Raw genomic sequence first — 16,469 nt, forward strand, 5'->3', positions numbered from 1 at the left:
TGGGAATGAATTTTCATTTCGGTCTCTTTTAGAACATTGACATTCTCTGCGAAGGAATTCAAGACACAATTCTTTCTCAATTATTAGCAAATTCGAGTTACTACTGTTTTGAAAAACAATCCATGTAACCAGTTGATGATGATGTCGGTTATTTGACAATAAATGAACTGTGCAAGTGAACAGCGATAAATACCACATGTTTCATGCAGTTTGCACGTAGTTACAATTGCCTTTGGTTTGAACTGGTGAAAGGGGCTACAGGATGGCAAAATGAGAGGTTTATTTAGCGTCTGGGAGAAGCTTATGAAAGAGCTTAAGTCCTCATTCCTTCTAACATCTTTAACAGCTGTGCAGTTTCTTACAAAATATGTTTTATCGTTTCAAGAAATGCTGTTAACCTCGCAGTTTTAAAACTGAATGAACAAGGCCTCTTGGACAAATTGAAAAACAAATGGTGGTACGACAAAGGAGAATGTGGCAGCGGGGGAGGTGACTCCAAGGTTAGCCTCAATGTCACCAAAAGCGGGTAAACAGTATGTGAAGTAATAGGTGCATCTGCTGGGAGACTCACAGTATGGGTCTTCCAATGCCACCAGCATTGCTAGTCAAGACCCTCCTCAACTTAAGTATGCAATTACTGTCAAAGCAAAAATATTTGCAAATGTTATCCATGTGGGAACACATTAACAAACCTAATTAAAATAGTCCCTGAAAATCTCTGGCTCTGAAGCAGTTGGGATCAAATATTAAAGTTCTATACACCATGGTTTTGGAAGGCAGGAGGGGATGCTGGTTTTTGAAAGAAGGAGTTGGCAAAGAGAAGAGAGGGTATGTCTTTCTTGTTCACCAGAAGTTCTACGCCATGTTTTTAAGGAACAGCAGTAACTCCGCTTAGATCTATGTACTTACCAGAAAAGCATTTCTCTGTCTAAATCCCACAGGCTTCCAATAAGTAATAAATAAATCAAAGATAGTCATGTGGAACCAGAAATTTTTGACTCCCCATAAATGGATCAAACTACAAAATGAGCAGACTCTACACACACAAGACCAGTTCAGCTTATTTTCCCTGACTCCATGGCATATGTCTAGTTTCATAAAGTAATGTATGAAATTTCTGAACAGTGTCCAAAGAAAAAAATAGGCATGCAATGAACAGGATATACTACTTAGTGTCCCTGAACCCTTCTTCACTGTGTATAGACTTAGAGAAAACAGTCCAGAGATGGGACACTTCTGACTGAATTTTCTTTTCTTACACACCTAGACTTCGTATATAAGAATATTGAAATTTTAGAAGTATACAGTCTTGCCTGCCTTTTAAAATCTAGAGAATTGCCCCAAATAAGAAGTCCTGCTTCTCTTCAGGTTCCAGATTGGACTCTGAATTCTCTCACTCAGCCACTCAACCCACAAAAAGATGCCGTTTTTAGTGAGTATCTGTCAGCTGGCTGATAACTTCACCCTTTCTCAGTGCCGCAAGCTTGCCCCTCACTCCCAATCTGAAGAGCCTCTCAAACCCAGCTCACTTGTTTACCCCACCTCATAACCAGTCCTTCTGCAGGTTACCATATGATTATTCTGGCCACAGAGGGAGGCGTGAGAGAAACATCAGAATTGTGTGGACCCAAGGTCTTCCATCTCCTTATCCTGAGAGAGAATCTGAGTTTCTGGAGAACAGAGCAGAGAAATCCAGAGCGAGTGCTTAAGGCACCTCCATCTGCGGCGCCAACCATGTTTTCTTAAGGAGTATTAATTCTTTTTACTTTTTGGAGTCCTAACTTGCCTAGAATGTTCTGAAAGTGTCCATACAATATATACGTACATTTAGATGTATGGTGTCCCCCCAAAAAATGTATACATACTTTCTAGATTCTATTACATTTTGAAAATGAAATGTTATTTTAATAAAGACTGCCTTTATAATTAATCAAAGTATGTATACATTTTTGGGGACACACAGAGAGAGAAGAGAGAGAGAATTATTCCAGTTTACACTAATAATCTACTATTCCTTCTTGCAAATTAGAAATGTATGAAAGTGTGCTCTCATAGCTCCAAAGAAAATAAAAACAATCATATTCTATTCCATTAGAGAAATTTTATCTGCAAAATTTATTTTCTTTTACAAATAAAAAAGAAATGTAACATTGCTCACCAAATAATATTTTCCAAAAAGAAAAAGAAAAAAAAAAAGAATGAAGTCCTATTTTGGTGTACATTAAACTCTTTCCAGAAGAAAATTAAATAAGCAAGCAGAAGCAGGAATTTACACATAATAAAAAAAATCTATTTAACAAAGCCAATTTTAATTTATTTAAACAAGGTTGGACAGCTCAGTTGGATTTTAATCTGTTTGCATCCAACACATTGTTTGGTGCATAATGAACACAAAGTAAATATTTGTTGTACAAATAAATAAATATAAATCATAGGTATTCAATACATTATTTTCAATAAACATGAACTACAAAATGATATTCTAAAACATTATTTCAAATCTTAAGAAGTAACTTTCTAAATTGTTATGAAAAATTAAACTAATATGTTCCCCCCAAAGTAAATTGCATTATGTTCTATTTTCCCTCAGGAATTTTGTTTTCATACTAAAAAGCATCCCTAGTAGGTTGTATATTGACATATTTATCAACAAGGGAATAGGTGATTGCAATCTAAATGCTAATAGTGCCCAACTCTGAATTTGTAACAAAAGGTGATATTTATATGTCTGCTTGACCTCACTTAGTTCAAAGTAAATTACCAAGACAGTTGTTCCTTTTTCATTTTGGTTTTGTACCTTCTTCAAGTGACTGATTTTCTTTTTAGACTTACCATGCATCTCCCATTTAGGCTGGTCTTCCTCAAAAGTGGTAAAATAAGGAGCAAAAGTGCTGACTTGGAGGCTGAAGTTAGATCCAGAGCCTTTGCTGAGTGTAAATCCAAGCAGAGGAGCCAGAGGAATACTGTAGGGAAAACTCACGCTCAGCGACTCAGCCCAAGCACTCGGAAATCGGTGTTATCTTCCCAATACAGAATCTTGGTGGGAGAAAACTCAAGGGGAACCATGGGAAGCTGTCCCACACGTCAATAGGTTCCCAGGAAGAGACAATTGAGGGATGCAAACAGGGAGGATATGTCTAGACTTCTATTCAGCAGAAAATTATGAAACCTCTCATTTAACTGGGTCATGGAACCAGTACCCGTAGGGGGAAAGAGAATTACCCACTGTTTTGTTTTGTTTTTTTCTTTAAAACTTATGATTTAATATAACCAACAACTGAACTATTAGTCACTGTGGCCACTTCTAGTCACACCCCATGGCTGCAAAATAATTAGCATCACCATTTAGCTGAGAGACATTCCCAGAGCATGAAGTTCTGAGCAGGCATTTTATTCACCTTGTGAATAAAATAACAGGGGACCAATTGAAGAATATCACTGCAATGTCTAAAACTCATTTCCCCCTTTGATTAATCTGGTGTGGTTTAGCTGAGCACAAACCATACGCAGAGGTTTATGCCAATTCTTAGTGGTTATTTAATCCTGACTCTAGTTGGAAAATTTGGGAAATGCCTGTAATCAGTCACTAAAACTATTGATTTTTTTCTGTTTTATACTTTCCTTTTCTTCTATGTATATCAAAATAGGCACACTCATGGATGAGGATGTTCATTTAAAAATCATTTTGTAAACATAACAAATATTGTGTCCTTCAGGAACTGTATTAGATCACAAAATACCCAGTTTTTTATTTAGCCCTTTGAAAAATACAGCCCACTTCTGACTTTAACACATTTTATACTTATAATGGCCTACTTCCCTTCACCATAGACACAGAAACCAATGAAAGAATAAGGGGATTATTATAGAAATAATAAATAAGCAGGGAAGGTTGTGGTAAACAAAAACCATGAAGGGAAGCTAAGCATTGGAGAAGGGATATTCCTGTTATGAATTACTTGCATTCCACCAGTTGACTGTAATAGTAGGTATCTTATATGCAAAATCCCAATCTTACCTCTCAAACAAGACTGCTCAAGTGAGTAGCATAAGGGGAAAATGAAGAAGATAGGAAGAATTAGGACTTTTAAGAAGGAGACAGATGGCCAAAGGCAGTCTTTCCCTAACCTCAATTGTGCCTTCAACCTTCCCTTCTAGAAGAAATTTGGAAACTGTTCATTTTCTTTCTCTTTTCAGCATTGTCCTCCTCCTCCATTGTACCCTGTTTAAGAAGAGTGATGTAGGGTAATACTACAATGTCCCTACACAGGTTTCGAAAGGTTTTGGCAAGCTGGACTGGGAATCTCAAACCTCTTATAGTATCAATTAAAGGAAAAAGCTTGTTTTTGAATCAAAATAATTTGAACGTTGCCACTTTATAGAGCATTTACTCTCAGTGGATATCCTGGAAAATACTGTTTTACACAGATGAGTGAAATGTGGCTTTTGTTTTCAAGAAGTTCACAATTCACCAACCAACCTGACATGTGGTTTTGTTAATAGTTGCTTCTTCAAGAGAAGTGAGGGAAAAGTGTGGAGGGGGAGGAGGAGGTTGGATAGATAGCCCCTAGGTTGTGGCTAAATTAACCAAGCAACCCAGGTAACCATAACCCTCACCCCACCTCATCCCACCTCACCTCAAATTCAGCTTTTAGTAGGAAGTGTTAAATCATGCTTATGTTAGATTTTAGTCCAAAAGACAATATTCTAGGAAGGTGGCAAATGCATATCACTTCTTAAATGGAACAATGAACCTTGTAAGATCTTATAACATTCATACAAAAATTAAATTGTATTCAGAAATCAGATTAAAAAAAGAAAAACATATTTTAGAAACATTTTTGAGAACCAACAATACAAAATAAATGGGTTTTCGTTTAACTGTGAACCAGGACACTCGATTAACCAGAAACCCCATTTCCTGAGTCTTCCATTGTGAATGCTTTTAATTGCACAGCTATGAAGGCAGACTATTACAAATCCTGATTCCTCTGCTTCCTAGTTGTGTGACTAGAGGGGTACACCTCCCTGTGCCTTAGTTCTAATTAAGTATGTAAAAGACTTTTAACCATGCCTGGTACCTAGCAAGTACTCCAGTACTCCGCAAATGCTTAGCTATCATTATCATTATAAATTGCCTCGTTTTGTAGATAGGTTTATGGGATTCACCTACTGATAACAAGAGAAATGCAGGTTGTGTGTCTCTACGCACTCAACATTTCCCCGGAAAGAGGCACTAGAAGATACGGCCAGGCAAAATGGTTGTGGCAGCCTTAGAAATGTCAAGAAATACAACTCTCTCCTCTCTCTGAATGTTTATAAAAGTGAAAACACACACACACACACACACACACACACACACAATAACAACAAAAGATGCTAGGAATTACTGCTTCTCCTCTATCTTCTTGACCTTTACTTTGTATCCATAGAGGTTAACAGGGGGATGAAAACAGAAAGAATTCTTAGCTTCCTTGCAACTTTAAAATTGAAGGACTCTGCGATAGTAGAAAAGAAAAAAGGGCTTTTATAGTCCAGGGAGTTAATTTATTGATCAAAATCTTTTTTTACCCCTAACCTATCAGGGGTTTGTTGATAAGAATTAATAAAGTATGCTATAGTCACTTCCCTTTTTTACTTAAACTAAATTAATGTGGTAGACACAACATGGATGAAAATTGCTTCTGGTGATACTACGAAAGTTCAGAAGGAAAACATCAGCCTAGGCTTACACTTTACAGCAATGATCCACATATTTGTGTTTTTAAGTAACATTTTAATGACCCACCTCTTTCAGTTCAGTCCTGGGTGACAGAGATGGAGGACTCCGTTTAGTAATGGACACTGTAGACATCCTTCCATAGCATAAACTAAAATCCCTCCAGCTGATCATGTGCAAGTGAGAGATGAAACCAGTCCTAGCTAGCTTTAGGTGAGTCTGCCCGTCACCTGCAGCCACTCCCATTCATTTTGGAAAGAGACGAAAAGGAGCTCTGAATTTCTAATGACTCCCATATCCATGCAGGGAAATTAAAAAAAAAAAAAAATGCTTCAGAAACCCACCCCGGGCCAATAGTTTTGGATTCACAGTAATTGCATACATTTTATTTAAAAATCCTCCCTAGCAGTATGTGCCTGTTACCTAAAGCGATGGAGCAGGCCCCAGTTTTATGTCTGATTCTAAACCTGGGCCTACGGTACAAGACATAGCGCCTGCTGTGGCCTCTGCTCTGTCACTTTGCCATGCGATTCTAATGTAGTTTGACTTGAATAACATAAAATAACATATATAATGTTATTTATGTTATTTTCCACGTGAAGAACTCCTGTAAACCTTGCCGTTTTGAAACTCAGTGAGGCAGGCGTCTTAGACAAGCTGAAAAACAAATGGTGGTACGATAAAGGTGAATGTGGACCCAAGGACTCTGGAAGCAAGGTCAGTCGCTGCAGTTCGGGGCCTCCTCTTGTGTTCACAAAGCAGTAAACGGGAGCAATTGTCAAAAAAATTAAAAAGCATATGGACACAGTAACAACTAAACCTATCTCTCTACACTGCCTAAATTCGAAGTTAATGTCACCAATTTCATCCACAGTCTTTATAGCAACTTGCAACCTGCTCCCCAATACTAAGCTTTTAACTAAATTTAAATTACCTACAAAAATACATAAAATATTAAACATTCCTTCTATTATTCTCAGACTTACGTACCACTAATAAAAGTAGTGCCTTTGAGGTTTAAGATTTTCTATTGTTTTGGAGGCAAAGACCATGGAATGTCTTCTTTCAAGAAGAGATGTATTTCCAAAACAAAAAACAAAAAAAATGGGAGGTTGATCAGTAGTCATTCAGAAAAGGATTTTAAATATTAACTATATCTTATTCAGAAGTTCAGTCTTTTGTGACTATATTGTCAACCATTCCACTTTAGTTTGAAGAGGCCCTTCTATATTTTTGTGCTGGCAGATCAATAGAGTGAACCTTTCAATTCTATTCTATCAAAATGGTTTAAGTAAATCAATGTTTATGGATGATAGTCTCAAGTTCTAAGATCTGTTGTTCATGAATTCCTTCTAAAATATTGCAGAAACATATAATCCTGATTCTTTGAAAATAGTGTTAGAAACAATTGTATTTTAATTCCAAAAGGGAAAAAATGTAACAACCTATCAGTGAATCTAAATACTGCACAAATCAATAGAATGTAGTAACAGTGCCTGAAAGCCATAGTTGATGATTCTTAGAATCTTTTTATTACTTTTCTATATCTCATTTTAAAAAGAAAAAAAATGGATGACAAATAGAGAGATGATAGATAAATGATAGAGAATTCTAAGTCTAAACAAGTGACCAGCTCAGAAAGGAGAGCCTCAATTAATTTAACAGAGACAAAGTAATGTTAATTGATCCCTTTCTATGACTTATCCCTGTATTTTAATCACTTTTATCTGTCTTTAAACCAGAGTGGAATGAGATAAACTTGGCTAATAAAGAAATAGCTATCCCAAATATTATGTCAAGCATAAATACTTGAGTGATTTTTTTTTTAAATCAAGTTACCCTAAACTTTTGGTACAATCAGTCGATATTATAGCTAAGTAGACAGTGTACATAGTACATCTTTGGTATTAAACCACCTCCTTAATAAAATGATTTTAGTGTCTAAATTACATTTTGCACAAAATATACTGCCACGATGATGGCCAGAGGGTGTACTTCAGATAGTCTACCCAAAATATGTTTCAATTAATGTTATGTATAATATGCATATTTACAATTTCTAAAAAAGTTCTGAATTCTTGTTATAATTTTAATATCTTTCAAGCATACGCTTGACTATATCTGAATTTATGTATACTAAGGCTCTGGAGAATCATATGTCTAAAATAGTAATTGATGAAGCATTTTAAATGGAAATGGAGTCATTTTTAAATCAATAAAAATAGTAATATCAATTTGTCCATACATAATTTATTTCTCAATTGACCATAGTATTCGTGTATTTTTAAAAAGTTATCTTTTCAAAAAGTCACCTGTGATATGTATACAAATATATAATTATTCCTAAATAGTAGATAGAATGTAAAAGTGATACTTTCCATAAGATTTCCCACAGATGTGACTGAAAAAACAAATAATGTGTACCCTAACACATTATCTGTATATATTTTGTAAAGTAGTGATGAACAAATTGTGAAACAGATAGCTTAAAAAAAAGTTTAGTTCCTTAATTAGGAAATGTGAAGTAGGATTTATTCAAGAACTATCTCCAACGTTAAAAGTATGTTTTAATGGCAGGAAAACCAAAATCCCTTTCCATGTAACTGTATTTTAAACATGTCATTCTCAAACTTAATAATAAGCCCACTTCTGCCACGCTTTGTAAATATATAAATGCTTATTATGATTAAGTAGAGTGATTTTCACTGCATCGTTAACAATGATAAAACGTTTAAGATTTTATTGAATGTAATCATATCCAATTTATTGGTAATCATCATAATTTCACTTCTGAGAGCTATAAGCTTTATTTTTAAATCCGTAAACCTGCATCAGTGATTTACACATGTAAATGATGTCAGGTTAAATTAAGCATTGTTGCTAATTAGCTGTTTGGATTTGATGTGCTCTTTTACCGTCCGGGTGTGCCATTTCCACCGTTAACTGGAGCGTGTTTATCCCCCCACAGGACAAGACGAGTGCCTTGAGCCTGAGCAACGTAGCAGGCGTCTTCTACATTCTGGTCGGCGGCCTGGGCTTGGCCATGCTGGTGGCTTTGATAGAGTTCTGTTACAAGTCCAGGGCAGAAGCGAAGAGAATGAAGGTGGCAAAGAGTGCACAGACTTTTAACCCAACTTCCTCGCAGAATACCCAGAATTTAGCAACCTATAGAGAAGGTTACAACGTATATGGAACCGAAAGTATTAAAATTTAGGGGTAGGACTTAGGGCCTACTACAGTGAGTGGGTGATGCATCCTGTACACGCAGTGTTGTGACTGTCTGTCCCGTGGTGGTATTGCTTGCTTCTCATTAGAGCTTTATATTTTCTGAACCTTCAGCGTAAAGTGGTTTGGTTTTCTTTGGCTGCAGATGTACTGTTCGAATCTTTATGTTGCCAATAGATATCTGCATTGAAAGGGTCCGAAAGGCAAAAACAAACCAGCAGAATTGCTCTGCGAAACGATCTAAACAGTATATTCTACCCCAAATTTGAGAGAAATTGGAAATTAGATCTTGGTTTCCTTTGTACGTAGAGGAGGCTAATCTTCTCTGGAACAAATTTTAAAATAACTGTTAACAAAATAAGCATAAAACCTAATTCAAGTGACCAAAGCTTAGACAGCTGCCGGATAAGGTTTTCTGAAAAAAATTATACGTTACAGCTCCAAGGCAGAGAGTCAATGCTCAACAAATGTCAGCTCCTGTCCCAGTTTGTTTTCCATTAGCCATATTCTGAATTTTTAAAGAGTAAAACCTGACGGTAGTCCTTGAGCTAGACCTTGAGGCAGGCATCATCAGGATATTGACCTCAATTCACGTTTATTTCATGGAATTCAACTTTTATGTTCACAATGTCACTAAGGTGAGCAGACAGTTTAGGCAATTTAGCAGTTTCTCCATTAAAGATATCAGTAATATACGTATTTCTTAGGAGGAACACAGTAAAAGATAAAAATGGCCATGAGTTGTTATGGATTTTTTATTTCAATTGCTTTTAAGTAAGCCAGCTCAGCCTTACTTACTTATATGCTTTCATCTTGTCACAATAAAAAAAAAAATTTAGGTATTCATGTAGGTATTCAATGCAATATAGGAAATGGAGATCATTTTTAAAGAATCTAAATGTCCATCACGTTTTTCCCCTAATGGTTGCAAGTGGTTTTAAAATAAGATCTAAAAGCCTTTGTTATTGCTCTTCCTAAAATCAGGTCTCTAAAACTCATTTTCTAAAATTACATATAATAGCCAACTGAATAGGCTGCTCATTCTGATTAAAATGATAAATGAGCCTTTAAACCCATGAGAGACATTCCATGCTTGATGTAAAAAACCTAATAAAATTTTTATAGTAAGATGTATCTGAGCTCTACCAGGTTTAGCTCAGTGAATAGAGCATTGGCCCACAGACTGAAGGGACCTGGGTTCGATTCCAGTCAAGGGCACATACCTTGGTTGCAGACCAGATCCTGGCTCTGGTCAGAGCACATGGGGGAGGCAACCAATCAATGTGTCTCTCACATCCATGTTTTTCTCTCTTTCTGGCTTTCCTCCTCCCTTCCACTCTCTCTAAAAACCAATGGAAAAATTTATCCTCAGGTGAGGATAAAAAATAAAAAGATGTACATCTGAGATTATGCCAGGTAAATATGCTTGACTTTAAGGTTTATTTATTCATATGAAAGCTACTGAAATACTTATATCTTAATATTTAATTGCTTTTATCTATAATCTGGAAATTAATGACTAGATATAACTACACATGGGTAAGCCCAATTTTGTGGGAAAAAATTAAGAACAAAACCCTCAATTCACTCATATCAGAATGTTTTCAGCACGTTTTCTAATAGCAAAACAGCAAGCTAGGATGATATCAAAGTCTGGGCCATTATAATTCTTTCATCTTTATATTTACAGAGTTGAGAAGAGATTTTTCTCAAACCGAGAAAAAGAATACTTGAAAATTTTCAGAGCCAATTATTTAGACTTCATTCTGAGATGAATTTTATAACCAGTTTATTAAAACGGAGTTTTCTTTGGCACAGCAAAAGCATTCCAACCATCAGTGAGGTCTAAAGGCAGAGAAGCAAAGCAAAGAAAAAAAGAATATTAGAAAATTCTAGACCAAAGCTGGGTTGGCTCTGTGGATAGAGCATTGTCCTGTGGACTGAAGGATCCCAGGTTCAATTCCAGTCAAGGGCATGGATCTCAATTGCAGCCTCGATCTTATCGCTGGTTGGGGTACATGCAGGAGGCAACCAATTGATATGTGTATCTCTCACATGGATGTTTCTTTCTTTTAGTCTCTCACCCTCCTTTATACTCTCTAAATATCAATGGGAAAATATCATCAGGTGAGGATTAACAACAAAAGCAAAATGAAAATTCTAGAAAGAAATACTCATGGGTGTCAATTTATTACAAAGTTCTGAGAAGGTGTTAAAAATATATAAAAATTCCCAAGATATACATACAATTCACATGTAATAATGTTTTTAGGTTAAAACCCGGCATTGCAGTTCATATCATGAATTGCCTTTAGAGCTGGGACTGAACTTTTAAGACAATAAATTTTATATAAAAATAAAGCACTCATATCCATATGACTTTTCAAAAGACTTAATAGAATTCAGGGTAAATGAAGTGATCTGCACCTTGAAAGTAAGTTGTTTTTGTTACACTCCCATATCAAATGGCTTTTTCCTTTCAAGAACTCTATTGGCCATAATTATGCAAATACTTGATAATTCAGATAATATTGTTCCAGAATCTCAGAAACAAAACCTAAAACCTTCAATATAGGGTAGGATTCAACTTTAAAAGTGACCATCCCTCCAGGAGGACACCTACAATTAAGGTCATCACCATTAGTCACAACAAACCAACCAAGCACAAAACATATGGACATTGTTAAGAAAATGTTTCAATTTGAGCAGCCTCAATAGGTTCACACCAAAATGAATAGAAATGGCCTTTTTTGGAAGAATTGAAAAAATACAACTATAGGATGCTGAGAACTAAGAATGCCAAGATTTGTAGAGAAATTAAGGAGTTGACAAAGATTTATTAACTAATACACTAGATTAAATCAAGCTATAGAGAAGGAGAGAATGCTCAAAACTATGTGGAATCTTTCCGGCTTTGGATGTTTTCTTTTCCTCACAAACGCAAACGAGAAGGGAAAAGAAACAAAAATAAATTTTATGGCAAAAGCATTCTGCAAAAATTCCTTAAAAAAATCACACTGTTTGCCCGGCCAGCATGGCCCAGTGGTTGAGCATTGGCCTGTGAACCAGGAGTTTACGGTTTGATTCCCTGTCAGCACACATGCTCTGGTCGTGGACTTGACCGGAGCATGTGTGGGTGTGCAGGAGGCAGCTGACCAATGATTCTATCTCATCATCGATGTTTTCTCTCTCCCTCTCCCTTCCTCTTTGAAGTCAATTAAAAATATATATTTTTTAAAATCACACTGCTGTTATTAATTGTATATTAGTATTTCTTTTTCAAAAAATTAAAATAAAACTAAAGTAAACTGCTAATTTTTAAAAAATAATTATCTATTTTACTAAATATTAAAAGTTGAAAGGGAATTTGAAGAAGCAAATTCAGACTTTTTTGGTTTGTTTTAATTTAATGTTGACTAGGGTTTCTATAGAGATTGTGTGCTGACCTCTGATTATGAAAATAAGTATTAATTTTTTAGTTGTTCACTAAGGCAGAACTATGATAACGACCTGATTTTATCATAAATGTGTCATTACCTAGCAATTTGACTTCAACTTTCTAACATTATAGGGTCCTGAACTCCAAACTTTTTTATTATAACAGTTCAATTCCAGTTACTAATTTTATTTAATCAATAATTATTACAATATTTAAATTTCATGGCAAAATAAATTCAGGACGGAATTTCCTAACGAATAAGGTTAACTTAAATTCACAATATAGAATTGAGATGCATTATGAGTTGTGAGAAAGTTATGATCTAAGCCATCACACATTTAGGGAATATCTTGTTTAGCTTACTTTCCTCTTGAGCTAACATTAAAAACCAGCTCTGGAAAGAACTTAAAGGCAATGAAGGAACAGTAAGTAGATTTACATAATACCACCTGTATCTCCACTGTGTAATGCTACTAACTGCTACCTAATGTGACAGAGAGCCAGAATTTAATGAGGATTTCAGAGGCCTGGCCCCATAACCTCCATCTAGGAAGCTCCCAATGAGAACCATCCTGATGGACTGAAAGATGCCCTGTTCCGTGTGACCCCCTTGGAGCACTTCCAGCTTCTTCATGAGCATTAGCGTCCCTGTGAGGCCTAGAATGGACTTTATGTCACTAACCGTGCTGCTCTGGGCCATGTCTGTAGCTGGTGTGAACGCATGAAGGTGTCTGTGGCTAGGTCTGTGTTCTGAAAACAGGAAGACCTGTCATGAACACTCTATGTCTATAGTTTTGTTTAGACAATTCATCACCAGTTTAAGAGCATACTCCTTGCAAAGGACTTGACAAATCCCTGTAAAGACACAAAAGACTCTAAGAAGGGCCTAAAATCTGGAAGAGCTTTTTAAGAAGTACTAGGGTGTAGAGTGCAGCAAGTTAAAAGATGTGCCCTCCCCAGATTTGCTGAGCAAAACCTCCTTTGATGATTTTTTGAGTGAGCTCTGAAACAGGCAGGACCGCAAACTCTAGGCCAATTCATTCATTCCTCCCTCCCAGTGACCTTTCCTTTCTCCTGATGCCCAGTTTCCACATGACGGAAAGCATTTGGGGAAAAATGCAGATGTCTACTATAGTGATCTCTTGGTGTTTGCTGTGTCCCAAGCTGCCGAAGAAGCAGACCTGGTGTAACACCCCGCCTTCTCTCTGTTTCCTTTCCACGCCCCCAGCTGACCTTTTCTGAAGCCATAAGGAACAAGGCCAGGCTCTCCATCACCGGGAGCGTGGGTGAGAACGGCCGCGTCCTCACGCCCGACTGCCCGAAGGCTGTCCACGCCGGGACCGCAATGCGACAGAGTGCAGGCTTGGCTGTCATTGCATCGGACCTACCATAAAAACCAAAAACATAATCGAGTGCCTTAATTAAACTGTGTTGGTGACTGACGGGAGCAGCCCGGGGAGCGGGCCCGCGGGGCCCTGGCTATGGCCCAGTCCTCCTCCGGCTGAGAGTGCCGGCGGCAGCGGCGGCAGCAGCAGCAGCAGCGACGTGTGCATGAGCTCAGCTCGGAAAACCCAATCTCAGATTTTCTATCAGGAAAACTCACAACCTAGGTTTTCTTGGGACGCGGGCGGGGAGGGATCTGGGACGGGTGTATTCACAGCAGCAAACTTCACTCCGGTGGACTTCAACACTAACCAGGCTTGCGAGCTAGCGCATCCACGCTGCAGGTCTTGCTCACCGAGGCCTTGGCCTCCACAGCAAGAGATGGATGGATGAGATAGCGGGAGAAGTCTATGAACATGCTGTCTCCAGAGCACCCATCTAATCTACTGAGGACTGTCCAGCGGAGAAAAACACATCACTAAACTGCGATCAGAACATAATACACACACATGTAAATCCTGTGAAAAACAAAAATTTAAAGGAAGTATTTACATTTACTTTGGAGAAAAAAAACAAATACTGAAACACATGCTTGCTTTTTCAATGATGTAAATTCAGTAGAGGACAATACGATTCCTTTTTCTAACCATCTTAGGGAACAGTACATTGCAATAATTGATATAAATGCCATCACTGTAATAAACTCTAGAGACTCTTTTTTTTTTTTTTTTTTTTTTTTTATTAAGACGTGTTGGTCATCTCGTTTGCTGTAACCTTCACTCCGTCACACGAATCGGTAGCCACAGATCGCTTCTGTCTCAATACCCGGAACAGAAACAAAAGGAAGATGTTAACGTGACATCATCAGTCTTCGATTTAGGACCAAGAGACTAGGGGTCCCTCATGGTATCGATATTGTTTATACTCTTGTTCCATGTACAAAAGTGTGGTTTTGTACCCACCAAAAAGAATAAAACAACAGACATTCTTACGATATCCACAAGGGTTTTTTTCTTATTATAAAAGTTATTTGAGAAATTTTAAGATTGTAAAGTGTGGGCCACATTGAAAACTATAGCTAGCCCTTATTATTTTTGCTAACCAAGCTAGCTTCTTTTACAGGCCTCTGCCTCGTTGGCAGGTTAATGTCAAGGAGGGAGTACCTGAATTGGGAAATGAATCATTGTCAAAATAGCAACAAACCTTGTAATCGTGTGTTGAAATTTTACTTGACTGTATTTTGCTGCATAAAATAATTGTCTCTTTGGGCTTCTCCCCCATTCTCATTATTCCATTTAATTCACTTGAAGGCACTGAGAGTAGTTTGTGGCAGACAACAAGTGAAGACTTGGTCCTTGTTTTCAATGGAAAATTGCGAAGAAAATGATACCCAGATTTATTTCCAAAGTCACCTTATGCTGTGAATGGATTAACATGGATCAAAAGAAGGTTTGAATCGTTTGAAATAATAAGTATTATAATATAGATAAACATCACAATGCTTAGAGGTCACAATACTTGACAGAAAGCACAAGTTAGGATTCTTCTGGAAGTCTGGCTTTGGGGGACAAGCTGAGTTTTCATAGGTGGAGAAGGTGCTAAAAGCCTTGGGATGGACAGTGCCTCAAAGCTGTGCTTGGCGATGGCTTGTTAAAGGACCGGATGCAACTGAATAGACTGGAGAGAACACAGGGCTGATATCGTGGAAAAATAATGTTGGAAAACGTCAAGGATTGATTATCTTGCCTCAGTGCTCAAGATTCCTACCCCCCTTCCAATCTCTGTGCTGCAGTAAGAGCAATTTGTAAAAGTTCAAATTTGTTAACAAAACACACACACACACAGTTCCCTCAGGAAAAATCCCAAGCTCTCGAGCAGAGCAAATGAGTCCCTTCATGACCCGGTCCTTGTGTATCTTTTCATGACTTCTCTCATCCCTACCCAACCTCTCCTTGCTGCAAACAAACCTCAACAGCAGCACACGGGACACTGTATGTACTATTTCTTCTGTCTATAACTCTTTCCTCTCTCCTCTTTCCCTGACTAACTTGTACTCACCCTTCAGTACTCGAATTTTACCTGCCCTGGGAAGATTTCCATCCACATCCCCTGCCTACGAGACTGAGTTAGGTGCCCTTTTAATGTTTTCTTCCCATCAATGCACTTACCATACTGCATTGTAATTGCCTGTGTACTTGTCTGTATAACTACTAGACTGTAAGCTCCTTGAGGGCAGGGACTGTGTCTATCTTGTTCACAGTTGTATCCCCAGCACCCAGCACAGTGCCTGGCATATTGTAGGTGCTTAATAAAATATTTGTTGAATGAATGAATTGAATTGAATTTGATTACATGGAAACAGAAAGATACTTTTCCTCATTAACAGTCCCTAGAGTGTGTATTAAGTATATGATGAATCAAAATGAAGGCTGATGGCTGATTTCATGACCTTGTGTACCTCACTGAAAGGAGTAGTCATGAAGAAAGAAAAAGAGAAAGGAGAGAGAGAGAGAGAGAGAGAGTGAGAGAGAGAAGAGAGAGAGAGAGAGAGAAAAGAGAAGGACAGAGGGTGTGAAGTGAATGAAGGAAGTGAGGAAGGGAATTCAGGAGGAAGGAGGGAAGTAAGGAAGACGGAGTCGCACGTACTTACTCGTCTAATCTCATCCCGCACGCCCAATCCCCCCGCCATCATCCCGGCCCATC

At 37.6% G+C, this 16,469-nt stretch overlaps 1 protein-coding gene across 2 annotated transcripts in view; it reads left to right on the forward strand.

Annotated features, from left to right (window-relative positions):
• GRIA4 (glutamate ionotropic receptor AMPA type subunit 4) overlaps nucleotides 1–14,488 on the forward strand; it is a 388,414-nt gene extending 373,926 nt beyond the window's left edge. The window contains exons 15-17 of one of the 2 annotated variants that reach the window (XM_036426588.2): nucleotides 386–500; nucleotides 8,688–8,822; nucleotides 13,612–14,488. In XM_036426588.2, coding sequence (XP_036282481.1) covers nucleotides 386–500; nucleotides 8,688–8,822; nucleotides 13,612–13,776 — 415 coding nt within the window. In that variant the 3' untranslated portion in view covers nucleotides 13,777–14,488. Of the gene's footprint in view, nucleotides 1–385; nucleotides 501–6,321; nucleotides 6,437–8,687; nucleotides 8,823–13,611 lie in introns of both variants that reach the window. The other variant, XM_036426593.2, reaches the window with a different exon arrangement.
• Nucleotides 14,489–16,469: the final 1,981 nt, after the last annotated feature.

The sequence above is a fragment of the Pipistrellus kuhlii genome, unplaced genomic scaffold (assembly GCF_014108245.1).
Source record: "Pipistrellus kuhlii isolate mPipKuh1 unplaced genomic scaffold, mPipKuh1.p scaffold_m20_p_9, whole genome shotgun sequence".
In the NCBI taxonomy this organism is placed as follows: domain Eukaryota; kingdom Metazoa; phylum Chordata; class Mammalia; order Chiroptera; family Vespertilionidae; genus Pipistrellus; species Pipistrellus kuhlii.